Genomic DNA, 24,521 nt, shown 5'->3' with positions numbered 1-24,521 from the left:
TACATCTGTCACGCGCGCTTCAGACGAGCGTCCCTGTTTTCGCCGCCGTAGCGCTCCCTCAAGTCTGCTGTATGGAACACAATCTAGGCCCATTCGAAGCTTCACACGAAATGCGTAAAAGCGCCCAAAAGCAGTGCAGCAAATCCGTCTGCATCCCCAAACAAAAGAATAAAAAGCATCGGCAGAAAGCAGGCTGAGCGCTATTTGTCGATACCACGTCATAGCGAGAAAAGAACAAACAAGGTTCTAGAAGAATTTTCATTAACGTCCAGAGCCGCCATACCGCCACGTCGGTTTTCACCTTCTTTTTTTTTTTTACCTTCGGAACACGTATAGCTTTTGTTTGTGCCACTTCGAAGTTTGTTCCCTATTCAACGTTCTTAATCAATATGCGCATGCATCCCATTTTTCGGAGGTCCGCACAACTCTTCACATGCCATGGTAGCGAGATTAATGCTACGCAGAGACGGCGCACAACGTTCTAGAATCTGGCACCGACGTTTGTCAAAGTTAATGCGAAAAAATATATACAAAAGCGAATGTTCATTAATAAGGTAACTCCGTCCCATTCCCGTTCCACCACCCGAGCCCCTGCACCCACAAAGCTCAGAATTATCGAGAACCCTTCGCATCGTACCCAACACAGAACGCGGCTTGCCGCTTCGCGACACGTTCCACGGTCGGCTGACAGAGACGCAACTAAGTTGAAGTGCAGAGGTGTTGGAAGACGCACCCCGGTGCTGTCCGCTGCTGAACAGCGAAAAACAGAGATAATTAATGCACCCGCGTCAGGACGTTTCCGCCGCCCGCACCCTGACTTTCGGCAGAAGAGCGGTCAACTCTTGCGTGCGTTGCGTGAGAACCGAGGTGCGAGTGAGACCGGCGCATGTAGCTTTAGCCGAGTTCGGCGAGCGCAGCGCAGGAGCATGCTCTGCAGTGTCGCCGCGGTCAGCCGCGCAGCTCACGCGGGCACATTGCGTCGGCACACAGCGTCCCGATGGTCTGACGTCGTGTTTAATTCTGAGCAAGCTCAGAAAAAAAAAAATATCAAGCGGAAGCTGTAAACGTGGCGTGTTTCCCTATCTCTTACTTTCTTCATTCTGTCCTTCTCACTGTCGCATGCAGCGAGTACCAGCTGTTCCTCTGCGAGTGAAGGAAAATAGCAGCTCACTTATTAATTTTGACGCACTTAGCTTTCTCATTTGGCCCCAGAATGTAATAACTAAACCGTCATGCAAACTGTACAGGGCCGGTCCGCTGACTGCGCTCGATAGCGCTCGCGATTATGGGATGGGCTAGGCGGTTCGGACTGTCAGCCGCGAATAAAAGGGGAAGTCGTGTAATTATTCCCTTATCAAAACCCCACACCCGGTGCCCAACGCGGGGCCTGCTCTTGGAACACTGAAGACTGTTTCCCCGGTTCAAGGAACGCTTTTTGTCCGGACTTACCAAGTGCTAGGCCACGTTATTTTTGATCGCTAGCGCCTGCACCATGCTTTCTTGAGTGCGACGTCAATTCCGCTGCATCGTGTTTGAACGTGCATGGGCAGGAATCATTCAGTTTTAAGCATCAGTTCTCCTCCAGTCACCAGGTGCGCTGAATTAGTTGAAACCGAAACTAGCCGGAGTTTACTACCCCTTGCAGGGCCATGAACAAGTCATTGCTTTGGAGATAACTATGGAGATAATGAGGTGAAGATAACTTAACACGTGCTGAAAGTGAGAGTTTGGATCTTAAGTGGGCTCTTGCCGAACTCCGCCCTTCCTGTTCTGTCGGCGTTCCACAGTCGTGACCAACCACCATACTTTCAGCTGATTTAATTTTTTTCGCTAAAAGACACAAGCCGAATGGCTGGTCGGACTATGTAGCCTGCAGGAGTACTCGTTCACTGTAACATCCAAGCCCATCACTCAGTCAGGCGTCAGTCCCACTACGCGGATTGCTTTTTTTTTTCTTCGTCACAGTGTGGAGACGCCTGACTAATGAGACCAACGTTGGGCCTTGACTCTTCACCATTTTCGACTTTCTAAACACTGCCGCACCGCGTGCCGTTCGCCCTATAGACATCATTGCGGAGAAGCGAAAACGCGCACCGTGCGAGCTGCGGTTTCGGTGCATAGCAGGAAACCGCAAACAGTGCTGTCCGCGTTTTTGAGTGCTCTAAATATCGGACGCAGAAACCTGCGAGCACAAAACCTTTCAAAACGATCGTCCAAACAAAAAGATAGCGAGAGGGGGGGGGGAGAAGCGAGCACGCAACCTGCTCGCTCAGCTCAACTTCAATGGAAACTCCACTAATATTTATCACTTCCCAGTCCAAGCGGTGAGAAAAACGAGCGGCCAAGCATAAATCCATGAGGCCGCCTCGGTAGCCCAAGTTAAGGTAACCAGCAGAAATAAATGGCAGCCGCAGCGCTCTGCGCGACAAGGGCCGCCAAAAGGGTTTACACGCGATATACAGTTGTGCAGAGCTTCTCAGCCGACACGCCCACACACGCACTGCCGCTGCGCCACAGCACCCCCAAACCTGCGCTTTTGTGTGTGGGCAGTTTACGCGGTGCCCGACGCCTGAAACTGGAAACTAAGCCACTGCACCGTACCCACAATACGCAAAGCAGCACGCATACCAGCAATGCACCAGTGCAAGTTAACATGCTCCTAGTATTGCGCCACGGTGTGCCTTTCTTCTCTGGACCACGCTCTCGTTTATTTTTCTTTTTTTCTTAAGCACGAAATCGTATTAGTTCCTTTTCTAGGCATACTCGGGCGAAAATCCGCAAACCGCGGCGAAGACAACGCAGAAAGTGAAGCTGAAACTTTTCCCAAGTTTTCCGTCCGCACGCTATCGAGCATAAAAACACTTCCCCACCCCAGCGCCCCCAGCGCCGGCGGAAATAGGGCAGCTTCGTTTCCCGACGCCTCAGACCACTCGGACATCGCCGCAACGCTTGCGCGGAAACTGGAAGCGAGCGGAAACCGGCTGTGTGGACTGAGGCCCCCTCGCTTCCGTGCCTCCGACAGCCGCGCTCGCTTCTGCGCGTGCGTCGTTCAATTGCGCCTGCGATGGGCTACACGCTTATCCTGGTTTTCTCGTCCAGCTCACTAACGTGCGTTGGCGGGGCAGTGTAAGGCCGTGCCAAACGGCGGACTCATCATGCCGGTGGTCTGCGCAGTCTTCCGCTGTACGGCCACCAGCGGCCGGGACGACGCCGTCTTTCGCTTGCTACACTCCAAAAAACAAAACACCTATATGGGAGTAAAAAGGAGTAAGCTGTCCTCTAGCTCACACCCTTTCACAAAAGAGAGTTAGAAGACAGCTTATTCCCTGTTTACTCCCTTCTGTTCAGAGTGTACCCGCCACGGGAAAGGCCAGCAGCGCAGTCGATCACGGCTTTGAAAGGGGACAATTTCAAACCATCTCGAACACGGTGCGCAGCTAGACCACTTCCGTGGCAATGATACCATCAGACCTCCTAGACAATGCGTCCACTATAGGGTTATTAACGAAGTCAGCTACACGGGTGCCAGACGGGCAAATTTAGAGGCACTTCCAGGGAATGCACTTCGCCTCACGAATGCCACGTTGGCGGCATGCTGAGGAGAAAGTGAAGCTGGCTTGTATCGATAGAATACCAGCTCCTAACCACAAAAGGACCTCTTACTGAAACAAAGCTCTTGCAAGGTAGAAAACCGCAAGAACTAAAATGCAGGTATCGCCGCCACAGCCCAATTTCGCAAGGACAAACGCGATGACGAAATAACCGAAAAGCCACGGATCTTTGAGCTTGACAAATGTGCATGAAGGTTACACATTTTAGATATTCAAGTATTTAAGTGTTAGTCTGAAACCGCTAGTGTATTTTTATCACACGAGGGAGACAGAAACAAGACAACCTGAATGATGGTAGCCAAACAAAACCTATATAATTGACGGCGCAACAGGCGACCAGCTGAGTTTCTGTTTTTTGGTGCTTCGCGGCTATGTACTTTGCGGGACCACGTGGTTTCGTTTTTGACGCACCTCGATTTACAAGTACGGAGCAGCAGAGGAACTCCAAGTGCCCCTCTAAGTGCTCCTCGGATGAAGTTCATGCCACGGCACGCACTTGCGACGAGGAAATCACCTGTGGCTAGCTAGTGTTCCACGAGCCGGCACGTTAGCAAACGCACCGCTCGGCGTGTTCGCTTCGTCAACGTAGCAAGACGCTGGGCTGCATATCCAGCGCTACGAGGACTATTAACGCGCCAGCGGTAAAGGCCCCGAGTCACAGAAAAACTGGTGCCGGCGCTGACCTGCCGCGTGGCTGAAAAAGGCCTAACATACAGAGTCGTGACGTCACATCCACATGACCTCCCGCGGGTAATTCGAACACCCCAGAAAATAATTTTTGAAAATACGCTTTTTGAGTTAGAAGATCGCTTTTTTCGGCATAGCACTGTCAGCGGTGTAGTACATCAGAATACAGCTAAGACGTGCTAACTAGCAGGCTGGTTAACTAATGTTGAAAAGTTAACTTTTTAACTATCACTGTTCAGCTCCTTAACTACTGAGGGGCGTGTAGCTTACCGTAAGTAATATCACATCAGTGTTTGTAATTTCGAAAACGCTGTTAATTTCGACGCTGTGGCCCAACAAATGTTGGCCATATTGCGCCAAAATCGATGCGCTTTCGAGGAGCTAGCAGGCAGAGCTACCTCAGCAGTGTACGAAACTCGTCGAAATAGGTCAGATAGGTTATTTAATGTGCACTGGCATCGCACAGTACACGGAGATTATTGCCTCCATCGAAATTCGACCGCCGCGACCAGGATCGAACCCTCGTATTTCGGGTCAGCAGCCAAGCGCCATAGCCACTGAGCCACTGCGGCGACTGCTGTCTTAAGGACATATACTGATTGCGTGCATAGTTATTTATGACTATGCTAATTAATGATTAGGTAGTTCAATCAGATTAAGACGATTTCTGAGATGGTTCACTGTACTTGAAAGGTTTTAATCAGGGAAAGAGGGACAGCGAAGTATAAACCCACCGCGGTTTATGCCTATAGGTGGTATAAAATGAAATACACCACACTGGTCCGCTAAGACACGTTTACAACCACGCTGATTTTCTTCCCTTTTGGAATAATTTTATAATTTAAAAGTGGAACTGCAAAAAATTCCAGTCATCGTCGAGTGCTGTGGACGACGCCAGCATGCACGTATGACTTAGTCAGGCGTATTGGCTATTCAGTCTAAAGCTCGTGTGTCCGACTTTTTTGTTCCTCCTCGACTTCGAAAAGCCTATATTTTCCATTCAATACGCCACCGGATGCGAAATCCGCCTTTCTCTGGCGTGGTGGCGCCATCTTCTGTATACCTCGCAGCGACAGTTACACGTGGCGCCGCCTCACGCAACTGATGAGGCAGAGTCACTTATTGATGACATTTTATCAGGTCAAGGCCGCCGCCGCGACACGCAGAGTCAGCTTATTTATTAATTTAGTATCACCGCCTCTCATCTATACACCGCTGCGTTTACCTCTACTGTGGCCGCCAGCACAAATCAGACCGCTTAAATTCGACATCGTTACATATAGTTCCGCACCCGACACACAAGGCTCAGCTATACGGCTCTATAAGTGAAACAAGGGCGTGGTATACGCGGTTTCGTGGAAGTGGCGCGGGCCTATAGCGCGTACACCGTCCTCCTTTTGCGGCGAGACCCCGCCCGCGCAGCGCGGGCTCCGAAGGTGATGAGTTACTCTTATAATTGAGCGCCCCCTAATCTCCCGTTTTCGAGTGCGGTTGGGCTGCGTGGGAAGCGCAGGGGGACTTCGACGCGCAGACTCTCTTCTTCGCTTCCTCAGCGGCCTCAATTTAATGGCGGCGCTCAATCTTCCTCACACACTCCGCTTCTCTTTTTCTCGCCACGGTATTATCTTTGGTCATTTAAAACTGCTTGCCTGAACAAAAGGCGGGCCCTGGTCGTTTCCCTTTTTTTTTTCTTTTTTCCCCCTGCTTCTTCCTTTCGCAGCGGACACAGTATAACGAGATGAGAGAACAGAAAAGAAACATACGCCACGAAAACCAATTACTGTGCTTCGCATACCAGAGGAGTAGTATGCGCGAAGATGAAAGGCAGCACAGAAAAAAAAATCGTTCTCCGCAATTACACTGACAGAAACAAATCCACAAACGACGCGTGCATAAAGGTATGCAGCGTGCATTGAGAAAAATATGATGTGTCTTCGAGAATAAAAAGTGCACAGTAAAAAGTGCAAGTGACAATAAAAATTTCGCAATACGGATTCTGATTTCATACTGCGCAGCGTTATTATTCTCACAGGCAAAAACACTGGCCTGACGAAGTCAAACCCACCCAGTCGAGCGACAATGGCAGCGTTGTCACAAATCTGCTATAGTGGGATACAACTCAAGAACGGAGAGGGAAATGCCGCTCAGAGGAGCCCCTCCAGCCAATGACGTCGACCGATACAACCTCTACCCCTTGACCGATCTCCTTGTGCCTGCTATAGCCGGATAAAACTTAAGAACACAGTGGATTTTCCCCGTCGAAGGACCCGCTTCCGGACAATGGCGTCGGCCAACTCTCATGACCCTGCTATAGTGAAAAAGCAGGAAGTCATCAATGGGAGACTAATAAAAGCAGAAGAAAAAATTGGCAGTGGCTTAGCTATACTATGCCAGAATATACGTAGCGTGAGGTGAGGGCGAGGTGTCCACATCTCGGTGGACACCTGAACCAGAGGGAAGGCGCATAACTGCCCTCTTGGAACAGTGGACACCTCAACCGTGCTTTAAGCTAAGTGGCGGTAGTGACAGGTGTGCGCTGCATGCGTTGGCAGGCAGAAACGTGCCAGAAACGCGGCGCTGAAGCCATAGGCCGTCGGCGTTCGTTGTGTTCATTGGCGTTGGCGTTGACAACGTTTTACACTCCGGTCATTTTAAGGAAAGTAAACGCACATAATGGCTCCTTGGATCAGTGGACTCCTGAATCGTACTTATAGGTACGTGGGGTGATGAGAGAGAGATGTGGGCTGCAGGCATTGACAAGGTTGTGCCAGAAACGCGGCGCTGAATCCATAGGCCATCGGCGTTCGTTGTGTTCATTGGCGTTGGCGTTGACAATTTACACTCTTACGTCTTGCACATTTTAAGGTAAGGAAGGCGAGCGCGCGCGGCGAGCTAGGCACGCCAGCTGTGCGTAGTGACGTCACTTGCTCCTCGCGCATACGCAGTATGGTCGTGCAAGACAGCACGCGAAACGGCGAGACTGTGGGCAATGTAGCTCACGCTGCAAAAACAACCACATGCCGCCGATGGGATCAGAACCCACGACCTCCAAATTTCGCGTCCGGTGGTCTAGCTACCAAATGAGCTACGGCGACGGCTGTCGAATCTCCTGCTTTTGGGGGTATTTATGTGTGGTGTAACCGAACCTTGGGAGTGTACCATCGCCACCCTCGCTCATAGCGGCGGACGTGATACGTCCTGTATTAGCGCGAGTGCCACGTAGGACATGGCACTCGTAGTCCTACGTGGCACTCGCGGTAATACAGGACCTACTACGTCCGCACTGGGCCTTGCTCACCTAGCCTTCTGATTTTGTTAGTCACACGCTGCATACACTATCCTTTATCGTCCATGTCATAGATTTTAAATTCTCTCCGAAATGCACGACGACCGTCTACCACTCCGCTTTCAAGGAGTCAGATTTTGAAGGCCGGACAGCGATTACTTCGTTGTTTCTCATCTATTCCTTTAGAGCCTCGAGAAAAGGCAGTTTCGCTCACACGTGGCTAGCGTCATCGACAAACATGCGCGGAGTTATCGTGAAATTTCAAAACAAGCCTGATTCTTCCTAGGCTGACCCCGGATCGCCGCCACTTAGGGAAGGGTACATTCTTATCCTCATGAGTAACCGTTTGCTCCCAGTCAGGCTACGCCCGAGGGGTCAAAAGGAGAGCTCGTGGCGGCCGGGAAACGCTCCATCAGTCTCTTGCCTAACTGCGACCTGCTAGCCGATCCGCGAACCAGGCGTCGGTGAACAACGACGACTTGGAGCCTGCCGAACCTCGATTTTAATGAGAAAGCATTTCTTGCATCATGAGTGGCGTGGACAGGATGCGTCCCCACGGGCTGTGAACAGGAAGTGTGGGCAGAGCGTGTTCTCATGAACTGTCGATCAGCCAGTAAGGGTGTAATTATGATTTGTAATCATTAATAATGATAGAATGGATAGTTTAAATGACGAAATTACCGAATAAAATAATTAACTAAATGATAAGGCAATTAATTTTGCGGATTATTCCGTGTAATTCATAGAATTTGTGAATTACTAGTAATTCATCCAGAATTACAAGGACAATAAAAATAATAACGGAATAAATTGATTAATAATTATGAAACTAATTAATTAATAATGAATCAATAATGACTAATAGTTAATTGTTAATTGATCAATAAGTTAGAGCGGAAGTTAGAGCCTAATGGTGTGCAGAAACGGTAGCCAGGTAAAGACTTAGAAGGTATAGTAACAGAGGTGGCAACGGAACCGGAAATGCTTTCGCATTTCAGCACGTAAGGAGACATAAGTGCACCTTTAATTCTTATCGGATGAAACATTCTTCCGCAGTGTTCTTTACCTCGCGTTAGGACAATAAACTATTTCCTAACGTGCTCTGCCGCTGCCTATTTCGACCGAACCTGCCGTGGCTGCGACTCTGCGCCACGGGTTGGGGAAACGTGTCGCGTACGAGTAACGCCTGCGTGTAACCGGCACGGAAGCTCGCCTTCGCGGTCGGCTGGACGCGGAGTGACCCCATAACCTATATGCTACTGCAAGGTTACGATGTAGCAAACACGATGCCTCAGAATCCTAGTACGCTGCAATTTTCGGCAATCTTCTGAACAATATTCTTGGACAAACCCATGATTATCCGTCCAACAAAGGACAACAGCAGCAGAATTCGCCTTCCCTTTCGGATGTGCCGGATTTCACCGAAATCGATGCCGCAGTATCAGCGCCCTGCGTACTTACGCGGGTAACTGGATACGACTGCCGAAGATCGACCTCGCAAAGAAAAATAAACAAAACAATAGAAAACTCGGTTGCGTACAAAAACGCGCCTTGAGAAAAGGAGAAATAACTGCAGAACGGTGCTGGCATTCGAGAAGGTACAGATTTGTAAAAAATATACGGGCCACCTTTGTTGCCTCCCCTAGAACGCTCACTGCAAACATAAAGGAGTAGAAAGGGAGTAAGCTGACCTATAGCGCCCTCCATACTCCCATACAGGCATATTCGTGTTTAGAGTGCTCTACGCGGACGGGAGTTTCCCCTTGGCCCCAACACATATGAACCGTTGAAGACAGAGCGAGCCAGTACACCGAACGACCCAGGAGGAAAATTGGTGGCCAGAAGATTTTTAACAAAGGCTGTACCTCCCCGTACAGAGAGTTTTTTGCTGCTTGCATGATACGTGACTTTACTTTGACGAGAAGGGGGCTCAGGAGCACTGATCCCACTTCTTGCTGCAACAGAAAGTGATGAAGGCACTGGTAAGTTCTCTCGCAGGTCCAAAAGCTCGGACGGACGTCTCAGAAAGGACAGCTGCCCACTCCGCTGCCCCTCTCTCTTTTAAATCTCTTCTTCGTCCTCCAAAGTGCGGAGCAGCACCCGGCCGTTGAGCTCTGGTTAACCACGCAGCATGCCCTCTTCGTTGCCCTCTCTCTCTTCTTCTGCTCGGTCGGACGCAATAAAGAAGTAATGACCACCATGCGCCACACACGTGCCTTCAAACATGACAAGCGTTTTCTTCTTCCCTGTGCAACTGGCGTGCGAAGAAACAAAACGCCAACGCGTCCAGACACCGTCGGCCAATTCTAAAAAAAATGCCCGCGTTCCGCTCTACTCTCCAAGCAAGGCAGGCAAAAACGAGGCAAACAGAAGCCCGTCCCTGGCCCCTGGCCGCCCGCGCTGAGGGGCAATCGGCTCGAGGAAATGAGAAGCGAGAGGGACGCCCGATTGGAATTCCGCGCACGGTGCGGACCGGAGGTCGTCGGCTGCAACGCGCGCCACAGGGGATGCCGGGCGTCTCTTACAGCCGCTCCGAGTGGTCAAGTGCCTTGCCAAGTTTGCCCGGCGCAAAGGGCCCGAGGCTGCGGGGGGCTCTGCGCGTGACCTCGCAAAAGTTTGGTCGTGGAGGATAGCTGCAGACGCAGAAGCTGCTTCATATGCGGTCACCTAAACAACGGCGTGATATAGAGCAGAAAGGGTGGGGGGCGATAACAAGCAAGCGGAAGGTAGTTAAGGCGAGATCCGAAGACAGTAAATCCATCCGTCAGCGCGCGGCCAGTGCCAAAAAGTGGGACAGTCATGCGGCCCTGAGGGAAGTGCGTCATGCCTGTGAGAGAAACACACATATGAGGCAAGAAGAGCGAAAAGTGAAAAAAAAGCCTGTCTCGCCTATAAGGAGCACGCACCGACGTCACAGTGGCGGCCATCTTGTGGTGCATGTAGCAGGGCGAAAGGCTGCAAGCCATGCTCCGGTTTTCACTAATCAATTTGCTCGCTGCACCACAAAATGGCACCCATGGCGTCACATGAATATCCAGATAGGACGCCAGCGCATGGGTACTGTCACTGATGAGGAAACAAGTGATCTGAAGGAAAATTAAAGTCTCACGATAAAACCGAACACGATAGAACCGACTTGCGTCTCTCATAGTCTCAGTCGGTTTGGGACGTTAAACCCCAATAAACCAATAAACCAAACACAAGTGCAGCTTCGATAGCGCGAGCAGTTTCACGAAACCCGTTGACAGCGGCGCAAGCCGACGAAAGGCGATCTCCTCCTCCCTCTTGCAGCTTCATTCAGTGAAGACTACTTGTTTTACAGAGTCAGCCGTCATCGGGACGTTGTCCACTGATGGCGCACGTAGACCTCACGAAACCTTCGCAACGACAACTTTTCTTAGCAATGAAGGGAAGGCTACAGTACAGGGGCGGAGCGTCCATAACTCCGTCATTCTGCCAAATACTTCGGCCGTATAACAATGCGCCTAGCCGTATGGGGTGGTGTTCTCTTCGCGGTACCTTCACTCTTTGGCTGGTTAGGGTGCCTATGGACGGACGGACGGACGGACGGATGGATGGATGGATAGATGGATAGGAGCGCCCCCTTTGAAACGGGGTGGTGGCAATTGCTACCATGCTCAGCTTTTCTTTATTTATTATGTTTTTGTTTACTGTGTTGGCAATTCTCATTAAGATTCTCCATCACCTTTGCCTACGGCTTCCTACTATTCTAACCTTATGCCACATCTCTGCTTTTCAGCCACCAATCCTCCAATCGCTTTTTGCTGACTTCCACTGCAGATTTATTTACATGACCATTGTTATCTTTAAACCCTAGGGCCTCAGAAAGAGTGACTGTGCCTGCATCGACATCCGGATGGATACCATCACATCTGATTATGAGGTGTTCAATTGTTTCCACAGATCTACCACACACTGCACATGTGTCATCTTCTTCGTTAAATTTCTTTTTGTAGCTGCGCGTTCTAAGACACCCTGATCTAGCTTCAAAAAGTAGGGCACTGCCTTTTGAGTTATCATAGAAAAATTCTTTCCTGATCTGCCTTTTCCAGAATCGATATAGTTCTACACTATGTTTCTTTTCCATTGAATGCATCCAATTTTTAACTTCCGCGTTTTTAACCTGTCGTTTAATGCTCTTTCTTTCTCCGTCCTCATGACCGGCATACTTACTGGTTAGTTTTCTAGTTCTTTTCCGCCACTGTGAGTCAACGTTCTTTCTGTATAAATATTTAAATACCTTAGCTGCCCATCTGTTATCGTCCAATTTCCTCAGGCGTTCTTCATATGGTATTTTACTCTTAGCTTCCCGTGCCTCGAACGATGCCCAGCCCATATCCCCTTGTACTGCCTCGTTTGTGGTTTTGCCGTGGGCACCTAGTGCTAATCTTCCAACAGCTCTCTGATTTACGTCTAATCTCGACTGAACTTCTGCCCTTAAGCACAGAACCGCATTGCCGAAAGTAAGTCCCGGCACCATTATTCCTTTCCAAATACCTCTTAGTATTTCATATTTTTTGTACCCCCATAATGCCCTATGTTTCATTATCCCGGCGTCTCTTCGTCCTTTTGCCTTAAGAGCCTGTTCATGCTTTTCCGTGTATATCTGCCCTTCGTTTAGCCATATCCCGAGGTATTTGTATTCGGCCACTTTGGGTATTTCGTGGCCTTGTATTTTAAGCACCTGATCAGTTGTATCGTTAAAAATCATCACACCTGATTTAGTTGCGCTAAAACTGAATCCTAGAGCGTTTCCTTCGTCTCCACAGCAATTAACCAAAGTTTGTAAATCTTCCTGGCTATCTGCTAACAGTACAATATCGTCCGCATACATTAAACCCGGTGTAGCTGCAGCGCCATCTGTGGAACCTTTTTGTAACTAGGTCTCCTAACAAATTCGTTGTAATCAGCACAGCTTTTTTTTCCTTCACTTTCTAACATTGAAAGTTGGCAGCTGCTTTTGAAATATGCCTTAAATAACGAATATTGACAATACACTACTATGTTTTAAAAGAAGAATAGCTGCGAGCGGGTATTATATTCCGCTGCGTAGGGAAAAGGGCGTGTTTCGGCTCCATAGCTTCCGCTCCACTGCCAGAAGAAGTCGCAGAGTACAGAGCAGCGGTGCCGGCCAGGTCTATTTAGGCTCCCAGCGCGGCGGCCGGTTAAAAGCATTTTTTTCTTCCCTGAAAATCGTTTATAGATCATTTCGTCTCCACAAAAATCATACAAACGTTCCGCTACAACGTTGAAACTTTGTTTCCAAAGCTTCTTTGAGTCACTGCCACGACAGAACTCATTCAGCGGCACTAATTAGCGGCTCTTCTGTATGGTCACCACGCAAACAGCCTTGTGCAGCGCTTCTACAACGCATTTTTATCGCTTAACTCTGACAATAGAGCCTGACTGCGCCTGCAAACCATTCAGGCTAAGCAGCACGACTGGGTACCGCGCGCGTCAATCCTCCTACAAATGGTTCGCGGCAGAAGCGCAGGGCATCGATCTCGTGAAAATCGCCAATTGCATCAGTTGCGTATCGCAAAACAATACCTTTCTGAAGCCATGCTAATGAGGGTAAAAGAGGTCGTCTTGTTCTAAATGCTGTCCGACGTCGGATGTGATGATAATGCCGCCAAGATTTGCTGTTTGTTGTTCAATGTTGTTTGTTACACACCACCGGCACGAGGTACTCGATTGGTTTGCTAAGCGACAAGCGACCAGTTCGCTCCGGAATGGCCACATAACGCGTGGCATTTTATTCGATGCTCGACATTGCTGTCGGCATTTTAGACGCCCAGTCTCCAAAGTTACCACCACCGAGCTCAGTTACTTTTTAGAGCACAAGCCCGCCCAAATAATTAATTTTCCAGCGCTTCAGCCTCTTTCTTTGCTAAAGCGCCGCCACTGGTTCTGTCACAGGACATCTGAAGGAGGTGCTGGACCATGGACCTGCTACACCTCCGAAGATGGAGTCTGTCACTCAGCCATCGCCTCTGGATTTTCTTAGTGCCATGAGCCGCTCTCCTTCCACGGATTACCTCATGAATATATGGAATGGCTGGACCTGTTCGACCGCCTGGAAACCTTCAACTCGTGGATGATACAGCGAAATTGGGGCACACGTGTACCTCGTGCTGCAAGGACCAGCAAGGACTCTCCTGTCGACCTGCTTCGGACAGCATTTACGAGCACCGCACGTTGGGAACGGGCACAGCTACATCTGCATTCGCGGGATGCCGCATCTGAACGAGATGGTACGCATACGAAGAGATGATAGGCGCCTGTTCCGTCGTGTAGGCCATCAAATGCCAGCGGAGACGAAAGCGCTGCGATGCGACGAGGGGCAGCTCTTTGCCGGCCTCGCACGTAGTCCACTGAATACTGCCGACGAATTCATCATTGAGGCGCCTACGATTGAGAACACCGTGAACGACCAAACTCGCCAAAACAAGCGGTCAGCGTCAGTTATCCGGGCACTATACCACATCCAGCCTCGACAACCTGCGAGGGGTTTATTCGCGAGATGTTCCACGACCTGCGTCGCTTGGTGCCATTGCCACCACACAGCCTAAAGCAGCGACAGTCATAAATCTCGTCCCCGAGGTTCAGCATACACTTTGCACGCCAGCATCGCCAACTGCTACCCAGAAAGCACAAACCCTACAACCTAAACTGCAGCGGCGTAGGTTAGGGCTTCTGCGTTTACGCAATCCTGGGCTCCTTCAAAACGCCGCAGGCTCACGTCGACAGATAACTGCTGCGCTACAACACCACGCGTCCAGCGTACGACCGACGTAGTGCAAGCCCTAGGCACAGTGGTCGTGCTCCAGGAAACGCAACGCCAGGAAAACACTATACCACCGCCCGCAGTGTTTTCACTGCGATGAGGAGGACGCGATCTCGGCCAGCGTGCGCCGCTTGCTGCGGAGAGAGAGACCGTTTCCCAGTGCATCGATGGCGGAGGAAATCGAGAGAACATGTAGGAAGAATCGGAAGCCATAGAGCACCCTAGTGCAAAAACCTCGAAACTCCCCCCCCCCCCCCCCCCCCAAGAAAAAAAAAATTAAATGTCTGGCTCTACACAGTCCAGATATCGGTAGTGAATATGTAAACGCTTCTATGAGGTGCGTGACGGTTTTTCAGCAAAGCCTGAAATGCCTCACAAAAAGTCTGAATTACCGGATTCGAAAAATCGAGCCTGGGACAAGCCTGTCTTGTCAAAAATGTTCACGCGACAAGCTGCTCGGCTCGGACATGTTACATTTGTCACGGGAACTTTTTAGACTTCTCAGCACGGCTGTATTCGTCCAAAACAGTTCAAGGGTTAGTCAGAGAGTATGCATACAGCGAAACTTCGCAGCGGAATTTCCAGAGCGTTGCGCTGCAGTTGCGCTGCCCAAACTCCAAATAGCAAAAAAAAAAAAAAACTTTGCCAGCACGTGTCATGCACAACTCACTTTCCGTCGATGGCGGCCGTTGCCTTGAAGGCGACACCCAGCTCTTCGAAGCAGTATTCCATACGCTTTCGCCGTTCCGGCCGACGTTCCAGGTTGATGAGGTAGACCTGCACCAGATGAAGTGGAGCAATGTTTTGCAGCTTGACAAAATTAAGGGAGAGCCACCGCGGTGGCTCAGTGGTTATGGCGCTCGGCTGCTGACCCGAAAGACGCGGGTTCGATCCCGGACGCGGCGGTCGAATTTCGATGGAGGCAAAATTGTAGAGGCCCGTGTACTATGCGATGTCAGTTCACGTTAAAGAACCCCAGGTGGTCGAAATTTCCAGAGCCCTCCACTACGGCGTCCCTCATAGCCTGAGTTGCTTCGGGACGTTAAACCCCACTAAACGAAACAATCAAGGCAGTAGAGACACCAAATTTTGCGTGTGTTTCGTCTATTTAGAATAATGTGAAGCACATTAGAAAACACAGGTGGTCATGTGGATTGCGCCAAAAAGCTGTCAATAAGTTATAATAAATTTTTATCTTTCATATATTGTTTCGGTTTCAACGGCCAAACGACGGTTGTGACGTACAGGACGCGTTCAGGTCACGTGAGGCATAGAAAAACTCGAGTATGGTCACTGTTTTCTTTGTTTTAATCATGGAGGAATGAAAGAGCTCAGGAGAGGTGGCTACGTCACATTTTTGAGGCCGGCTCCCTCTTGCTCCCCCTCCCTCTACTTGGCCACCGTCTCCGTGCGTTTGCGCATGCGCAGCAGGCATTGCAGCAGACGACGACGCTGCGCCCAGCGTTGCCATTGGTTGCGCTGTCGGCCAAAGACTCCCAGAAGCCCTTGCGAAAGCGTGTGACTTCTGGCACACTTTTTGGCGTGTGCCTCGGTAGCTAGGGCCTCTCCTGAGTTTTTCTTCCTCCATAGTCTTAATTCACATCAATTCTTACGTAAGCTTACTCAAGAGGTGAACGACAAAAATAAACAAGCAGCGATTATATCGTAGTTTATTGCATGCCTCAAGTGACCTGAACGCGTCTTGTACGTCACAGCCGCCGTTCGGGTTTTGAAACCGAAACGACACGAGAAAAAAATTCAGTTACATATGATTCAGCTGCCGTAGGAGAATTAAAAGTATGCATCCAAAAACTTGCTGTCTCCACTCCTTGAAGGCAGTATTGCTACAAGAAAAGTACACTTGCAATAATCACTATGTAAACAATGAATTACGAGCAGTGACACGGAAGGATGAAAAACACAACAGATGCAAAATCATTGCAATCAAATTCAACTGCATGTGTTCTCGGCTTTGCAATAAACGCCGTGTTTCCCTACGGACTGCGCTGGGGACAGAACACAGACTTTTAAGAACGCAATTATTTTTTTTTGCACAACGGAAAGCTTGCTCTCTAAGTTGCTGTATTCTGCAACGGTTTTATTGGAAACGCTGTAGGAAATTTTGACCGAGAATTTTTAAATCAGTGCATGCGCCCACTTTGTGTATCCCGATGCTGGCAACAATGATCAGCTAGCGCGATGACATTGCCCGTCGGCAAAAGTGCTGTACCAAAAACTAATATCAATCCCATCCGCCAGACATTAATAAGATGTTTTTAGTATATAGAGTAGCGTCCATTTCAGTTTCCACACCCAAAGCTGTTACGGGACAGTAATTTAGGCCTCGCCGACAGAAAACTTAGCAGACCGTGGTTGTCGCTCCGTCCAAGAAATTTGGCTAGGGTGCCTCGATGCGCGCGCGTGCGCATCGAGGCACCCTAAATTTGGCGCCACTATGGCGCCATCTAGTTACAAAAGCTTAAAGCGCACGGTAGACGATGCGAAGGGAGCGTTGCTTCTCATCGAAAGTTAAACCACTATAAAACCTCACGAACGCCCCTTAAAAAAGAAAACTGTGGGCTTAAAAAAAATTAAGCGATATTTGACCGAGATGTGGTCACGTGGCGGGCTACAGTGATAATGGCGGGTTTCACCGCAAGATGGCTTTTTATGCCATTTCCAATGCCGAATTAAAATTATATATCCCCGTTTCTTTGATAATGTAGTGCTTAATTCTTACAATTCGAGGCACGATCTGTTCATTTCCGCCATAATCTCATATACAACTTAAGTCTGCAGTGAAGCTGCGCCTACATTCAGGACCGCCGCACAGAATTTCTCCACGACAAAAAAAAAATAGCCTGCAGTCAAAACTATTCTTGTTAAAAAAAAACAAGCTAATCATAATTAAAAAATTATAAGCTCTAGAATTTTTATACCTGGCTTGTTTAATATAGTCAAATATTAAAAATCTGATATCATTTAGTGTTGTAGTTAGCCAGCGGACAAACTGCTTGCTTTTCCTTTCAAACGATGCGTTAGCCAATAAGATACAAGGTTCACCATGTGGTATTCGACTACGACCACTATATGAAGAACTTATAATTCCATTTCTTCCTGATGCTTTTTCGGTTTCATCAACCAAACGATAGCTGTGGCATGTAATTGATGTTCAGGTCACGTGAGCCACGAAAAAACTAAAAGATACAGGGTCTGTCCTGTAAGTAATATTCAGACAACTCGCGGTGTGGCGCGTGCATGCGCTGGATCGGGAAACCGCTTTTGGGGGAAGGAGGGGTAACCTTCATCTTCGCAATGCAAAGACCTCAGTTGGCTTCGAGCAGGTCAAGCGAGTGGACGTGTTCATACGTGTACCCCTGTTTCGTCGCTGCGTCGAGGAAACCATGGAGCGAACGTTGGAACAGCGCGACGCGGTGAATCTTTGCATTAAACTGAGTAAATCCCCGACCGAGACATTTGACAGCATGTGGTAATGATGCAATGTGCAGATCGCAAGGGTTCCAATGGCACAAAGCTTTTCCAAATGGCCGTGAAGACGTTTAGGACCACACAGTCAACGTTATCGTTCGTAACCGTCATCGACGGGTGCCCGAACCGTTGCTGGTCGTGAACGTCGTCACGGCCGTTTCTAAATACTTTGTGCCATTAGAACACGCGACCTGGACATCGCATCGTTCCCGCATGCTGTCCTGATCACGTTGATTGCCTCGATAGGGGACTTACTCAGTTTATTGCAAAGCTTCACCGCGTAGCGCTGTTCCAACGTTCGCTCCATAGTTTCCTCGACGCAGCGACGAAACATGGGTACACGCTCGAAGATGCCCACTCGCTTCGTCTGCTCGCAGGCAACTAAGCTCGTCGCCAGTTTTTTTTCCTCCATGCTCGTCGCATTGTGAAGCTGAAGGCTCCCCCTCGTTCCCCCAAAAGCTCTTTCCCAATCTAGTGCATGCACGCGTCACGCCGCGACTTGTCTCATTACTTTCAGGACAGACCCTGTAGTCCTGATTCGTAGCTTTAATTACTATACCACTTAAACGAGCCTGCTTCCAGAGCTGGAATGACAATAAACGACGCATTAGCAGTTATTGATGGCATGCACTGGGCACAGCCGCGCCGCGCCGCTGCGGTGCGGCTCTGCCGGCCGCCATAACTGAGGTGCACGTAGCAGACGAACTCCTGCTCCGCAAGCATTGCTTCCTTCGCGTGTCGCGCTGCCGCTTGGAATTGCATCGTAGATTCGGCCGGTAGTCGCCGGGCGCGATAGCCGCACGAAACCACGCCGTAAACGAACGCCACTTGGATTGGGCCGCTGCGCTTGTTAGCGCTGCTCAAGCCTGTCGAGGAAACAGGCGCAGTGACGAAAGTTGGTTGCGGTTGTGGTTAATAATCCTCGATTCTGGGATCGGATAGTGGTCAATGACAGCAGCGCTTCCATGAAGCCAGAAAGCCGCACGTAGTTCCGGCACATTCGCGGGGAACAGATCGCTGACCGGCGCCACTCGATATAGCTGCGGCGCGTCTGCGGCACGTGCTCCTGGCATAACTGTGGACTGCGTGTATACGTGCACAGAGCAGTCGATTTTCGAGCTGTACTACATATCTGACCTTGATATAATGCTTCAGATTTTAACCTTAGGTGGAACTGCGAAATTTTTGGACGAAGTGCATCCTGAATAAGTGCAGGGCGGCCACCAAAATTTGCTTAAATGTTGAAAAAAAGGATGTCACCTCGTGCTTTCTTTGATCTTGAAATTAATTCTTGGGGTATGCGCTTAGTTTTTCGGTGGGGGCGTGGCCACACAGGCGGCGTCTTTATATCGTGGACGATGTAAACTGCGCTTGCCAGGGTGATACTGCAAGCTCGCGCGGCAACCTCGATCCCTACCAAAATAGCACGCTAATTTTTGCATCGTGTGCTGTGTTATCACATGCCGGCGCGAAAAAAGATACACGACACTGACGAAGCATGGACTATCAAGTATCAGCTAGCAGGTACTCTCGTGTCGAATTTTGTCAAAACGGTGCGCATAGTGCAAAAGTGAACTGCCTAGCCCAGTTTGCTGCCCTATATGAGCGGCCGTTGTGATAATCTACGACCACCTTTGTGCAAAAGAACGACTGCTCCAGAGGGGTAACAAGGCTTCCCAAGTCCAGTCATGGATATGCCTTGTGTGCAGATGACTTCCACACAAGGTATGATCGCCGCCTTTTGTCATACATTTACCCGGTGTGCCCATGCACCGCAGACGCCGTAGCAAGAGGCCGGATCACCGATCACTTCCCCGCGATATTGTCTACTAAATGCGGTTCTCTGGTTTCATGGAAGCGATGCTGTCACTGACCACTATCCGAGCGTCTATCCCAGAATCGAGGGAAACCAAACCCGCGACCAACTTTCGTCGCGGCGCCTGTTTTCCCGGCCGGCTCGAGCAGCGCTAACAAGCGAAACTGCCCAATCGAAGTGGCATTCATTTGCGACGTAGTTACGTGCGGCTATCGCGCCTAGCGACTACCGGCCGAATCTCCGATGCGCGCGGATTCCAAACGGCAGTCTGAATGCGACACGCGAAGAAGACATGCTTGCGGACCAGGTGTTCGTCTGCTACGTGCACCTCAATCATGGCGGCCGGCGGCGGGAGGGGCTTTAGCCATAGAGCTAATATACCAACTGATCTCCACTAGGGCAGCTGGATGCCGCATCGGGCGCCCGAAAGTGAAGCCACCGGAAGTAAGCGGCCTTGTCCCGGAAGTCAGCCTTTGGCAGTGCATGAAATCGGACCTCAGCACGGTTTTTCAGTTCCAGTTTTGTTTTCCCACTTAGCATTTCGCCTTTTCGTCGTTACCGTCTTTTTACATGACAATGCCTACCTGTTGCGCCGTCAACTGAGCGCGCATACCAGCGAAGTCTTCGGGAAAGAGGTTTAAAAAATTAGGGCCCATTGCATCGCAATGGGACGGCACTAGCAGACGACAGGACGTCGCTACACGCAGCAAGTATAGAGCCTCGTCTACTCGGCTCGGTGTCGTTTGCCTAGCTGCGCCAACTCTGCTTTTTACTGTGATGTTTGTTCCCACGCTCAAGCCCAAGTTATGCTATCAATGGGGGATAAATATAAGAAAGAATACGTTGAAACATTCATCTGGCAGCTTACTTTGCAGCGACCATTTTACCGAATTATGTTTCGACCAAACCTGAGCGAGGGCTAGGCTACTATCTTGTGAGGTGTCGACGGTGTTCGGTTGGATGACATTAGCGCCTCCAAAAGCTATGGTACTGCTTTTTCGACGGAGCGTGTCATGTACTGTTTCGCATTGTAGCAAGTTAAGTCTGATGGGCTTTTATTCATGATGCTTGGTGCAGTTGACTTCTAACAGCGCTTCTCACACGCACTGCAGCATTCGTCTTTCTTGTCAGTCGTTCCTCTCGCGCTGTGCTTCTTTGCTGCACGAAAATTCGGTTTTAAGATGACCTAGCCTCATCGTCATTCCACTCCTTCTCCGTCACGCTCGGAAGACAAGAACAAGACAAGAACATAGTGTTTAATGCACGTACTCCTTTGCCGCGGTAGGGTGAGACCTGCATGCCTGTTTTCTTCGGTTTCTCTGAAATTACAGGGTTCTGCACACAATACTCACATTACTCGCGTTCAGCTTACTTGTTCCTTTCATATAACAGCAGATATTATACGAGAACAGCGCAAGAAACTGAGAACGAAAGGGCGAAAAACGCGACTTTTTGCATTGAAATACACAGCAGACACCAGACTTCCGGGACAAGCCGTCCAACTTCCGGTGGCTTCACTCGCGCTCGTCTCGGAAAGCGGGAATGCGGCATCCAGCTACCTATGAAAAAACTACCGCGTTTGTAGTGCCTAGAATATACTTCTAGAATACACCGCCTGTTCCGTATTTATCTGTCCGTGTTAGAAAAAATTCTCCTGCCCAAACTACTGGACTATATGGGCTCAAACGCCGACTTCAAGGTAGCTTATAATGGTCTTCGTCTTTCGATACGTAATTTAACATCTAAACTTGCCCGCATTTTCAGGAATCGGCGAAAAACTGCATTTGGCTGCGGCAGAACTTTTCGTCCAGGCAAGCAAAGAAGCTGCTTTGACAGGCTGCGCCATCTGGCGAGCGGTGAGGCAACCTATGTCACGGCTTGGGGCGGGAATGCGCACCTTGCGCGGTTTCTTCGGATGTGCGCAACGTTACTGGAACAAACTTGTAACGTTGGATGTGCGTGTCGTCTGCTCCTTGAAATTAACACCGCTCGCCAGATGGCGCAGTCTGTCACACTGGTTTCTTTGCTCGCCTAGACAAAAAGTTCTGCCGCAGCTGAATGCAGTTTTTCGCGATTTTCGAAAATGCAGGCAATTTTAGATGTTAAATTACTTATCGAAAGACGAAGACCATCATAAGGTACCTTGTAGTCAGCGTTTTGAGCCCATATAGTTCAGTAGATTGCGCAGCGGAATTTTTCGTAACAGGGACAGATAAATACGGAACACGCGGTACATTCTTTTCATGCATCACGTGATCTAGACATCAACTACGCGTCACAGCCGTCGTTCTGCTGATGAAACGAAATCGAAACAGCATAAGGAAGAAATTCCATTATAAATTATTTAGCTGTCGTAGGTGAATACCACGCTGTAATCCATGTATACTAATGTCTAACGCATCATTTGAATGAAGGAAACACGCAAGCAAATGAAAGCAGCTTTTCCTTTTATTTCCGGCGAAGCACCTTTAAGCTGAAGAGATGATGCACCACACGAAGGAAGTGATGGAGGAGATGGTAAAACATATGGTAAAGCAGTACGTGTAACAGCACGCGGAGAAAAACAAAGAAAAGAAGCAACACAGCGCTAACAAGCGCGCTCGGACGTGGACGAGTGCTCGTCTGCATCTGTCAGCCCTTTGTCCACGTCGATATTAAATGCTCCAGTAATAACATTTCGGCACCAACTAGCCTGATCTATCACTCAATTACCATGCACTGACCAACCATGTATATATTAAGCATGAAATGCCTTTGCTCCCGTTCTCGGCAAACTAAGGCGAACCGGGGGGAGAACATGACGCCGAAACATGGAGAGAACTTTGCGAAACTTTCCGTCCGCTCGCTAAAGGTACCGACGACCCGCGAGCGAAACTCGCAATCACGGCCGGCAAAGATCGGGTTGCCGGCGGCGGCAGCACTTATCAATTTGTTACAGCGATTCTACATCATCTTTCGCCAGCCGCAACGCCCGCCGGCGTGGCAACAGCAGGTAGTACTGCGTGTGTTGCAAGTTACGATTCCGTGTCCTCATCGCGCTACGCCATCCGGTGTGAAAGGGGCCGAAATGTCAAGGTTGTGTTTGCGCGTGCCCAAGCTTTCGGCTAGGCTAACAGCCGCGGGACGCCTGTAAAGAAAGAAAAGCGAGGGTGGCGGAAAGGGGGTGGTTTGTGGCGTGCGCTCTCGCGTCCGAGCGGCGCCGTGGATACTACGGTTCTGCTTGAAACCAGGTTCAGTTTGACTCGGGACACAAAAAGCTTACAGGCGAGTGCCGTTGTCTAGTGAGCACATGATCGCGAGCGCGTGCGTCTCAGGCGCTCGTTCTGTGCTTCAACGAGGTCGGCGGCAGAAGCGCCTTATGATGTAGCACGACCCGGACGAGACTCGTCAAGGATGCGGCATACCTAGGTAGGCCGCAGTACTGCAAAGGATTTCATGCTTACATCTATATCCTAGACGGCGAGAGAGACAGTTCTTTTCAATCGATACAAATTACTGTTCACTCCTTCCCTCAACTTCCTCACGAACATCACATCACTTAATTACCGACCCCCAGTTTGGAGGTATTACATAGGGGGCTGGTGTATTATGGATGTACAAAAATATTCTCAGTTAAATATGGCAGTTATACAGTTCGAAAATGCAGATAGGCACGTGGTTGCAGTGACATCTTGTGGAAGGCCAATTCAGTCTATGGCTGAGCAAGGAAAGAATGATGCAGCAAGCGTTGTAGTACGAATATGCGGACAGGCAACTTCCAAGGGATGACCAATGCAGAGTGAAATGCATGCTGGAGGGCTGATGTAGGGCAGGATACGAAGTGAGCTGTAAAAAAACTTCTGCAACAAGCACATACTGGCGATTCGACAACAAGCAAGATTTGTTAGGCTGGACTTAGCTTTTAAAGATGATATGCTGAGGTTGTATGAATAACATGAATGAATGAATCTAGTGGCTTGATCCTGTAGCGACTATATATAGTCAAGTTATCCGATAGATTTGGTTAGGGCTCCAGATGGGGGATGCATATTATAATTTTTTTCCAACAAGGGACTGCAAACAAAACTAGAATATGCATCCTCAATACCAAACATGCTGCTGCCTTTCATGAGTGGCAATACAAATGCCAGAAAAGGTAATGCCTATTTTCAGTACCGTTACAAGCGCCTTTGTCTATATTCTCCTTAAAGGCCTTGCAAATTCACCCAACGGAAGCCATATGCCCTACAAAGGAAAGCTTCGCAGTTGAAGAAAAATTAGTCCTGGTCCGGGGCTCGAATCCAAGACCACTGCCTGTCCGGGGCGTTCACTCTGCCAACTGAGTTAACTACGAAGGCTAAAGATGACAGGGTGAGGCCAAATTAATCAACAACTCAGAGAGAGAACAGTGTTTGTCTAATGGGTTTGCAATAAGGTATGGAAAGAACAGTCCATTATGCTCTTGCTCATGAATATTTATGAACTCTGTAGTGACAAGTGTATAATACTAGATAATGGGTTTTCACTGACCTTGTTGGACATGTGGACAGCCGTCCTGTAGCTCTTATTCACGATTTTGTCCGCAAGTCGTCTAATGTATATTTTTAGCTGTGCATTCCAGGCCTCTTGGCTTTAAAGTCACCAAAGGCCTGCTGAGCATATTCTCTCTTTTTTTTACATAAAATCGAGCACAGGAAAACAGGCATCAACATATGCCCATAACAGCTAAAAACATGTTATATTTGCAGCTGTGAGAAGGAAATTTTAGGAGCTCCATATGTCACCCACTGCCAACAATCAATGGTGGTGTATTACATCAGAAACTGGGTTCCTAATAACTAGTTC

At 49.3% G+C, this 24,521-nt stretch overlaps 1 protein-coding gene across 5 annotated transcripts in view; it reads right to left on the bottom strand.

Annotated features, from left to right (window-relative positions):
* LOC149351808 (procollagen galactosyltransferase 1-A-like) overlaps positions 1-24,521 on the bottom strand; it is a 294,955-nt gene that overhangs the window by 242,236 nt on the left and 28,198 nt on the right. For 4 of the 5 annotated variants that reach the window (XR_016290657.1, XR_016290658.1, XR_016290655.1 and 1 more), the window contains exon 8: positions 15,063-15,169. Coding sequence is in view for 1 of the 5 variants with exons in the window: in XM_089581139.1 (XP_089437265.1) it covers positions 15,059-15,169 (111 nt within the window). In the remaining 4 variants the exon portion in view is untranslated. Of the gene's footprint in view, positions 1-15,058; positions 15,170-24,521 lie in introns of those variants that run through there. The other variant, XM_089581139.1, reaches the window with a different exon arrangement.

The sequence above is a fragment of the Amblyomma mixtum genome, chromosome 3 (assembly GCF_055824585.1).
Source record: "Amblyomma mixtum isolate Tamu chromosome 3, ASM5582458v1, whole genome shotgun sequence".
Classification (NCBI taxonomy): Eukaryota; Metazoa; Arthropoda; class Arachnida; order Ixodida; family Ixodidae; genus Amblyomma; species Amblyomma mixtum.
This window is presented reverse-complemented; position numbering and strand designations above follow the sequence as displayed.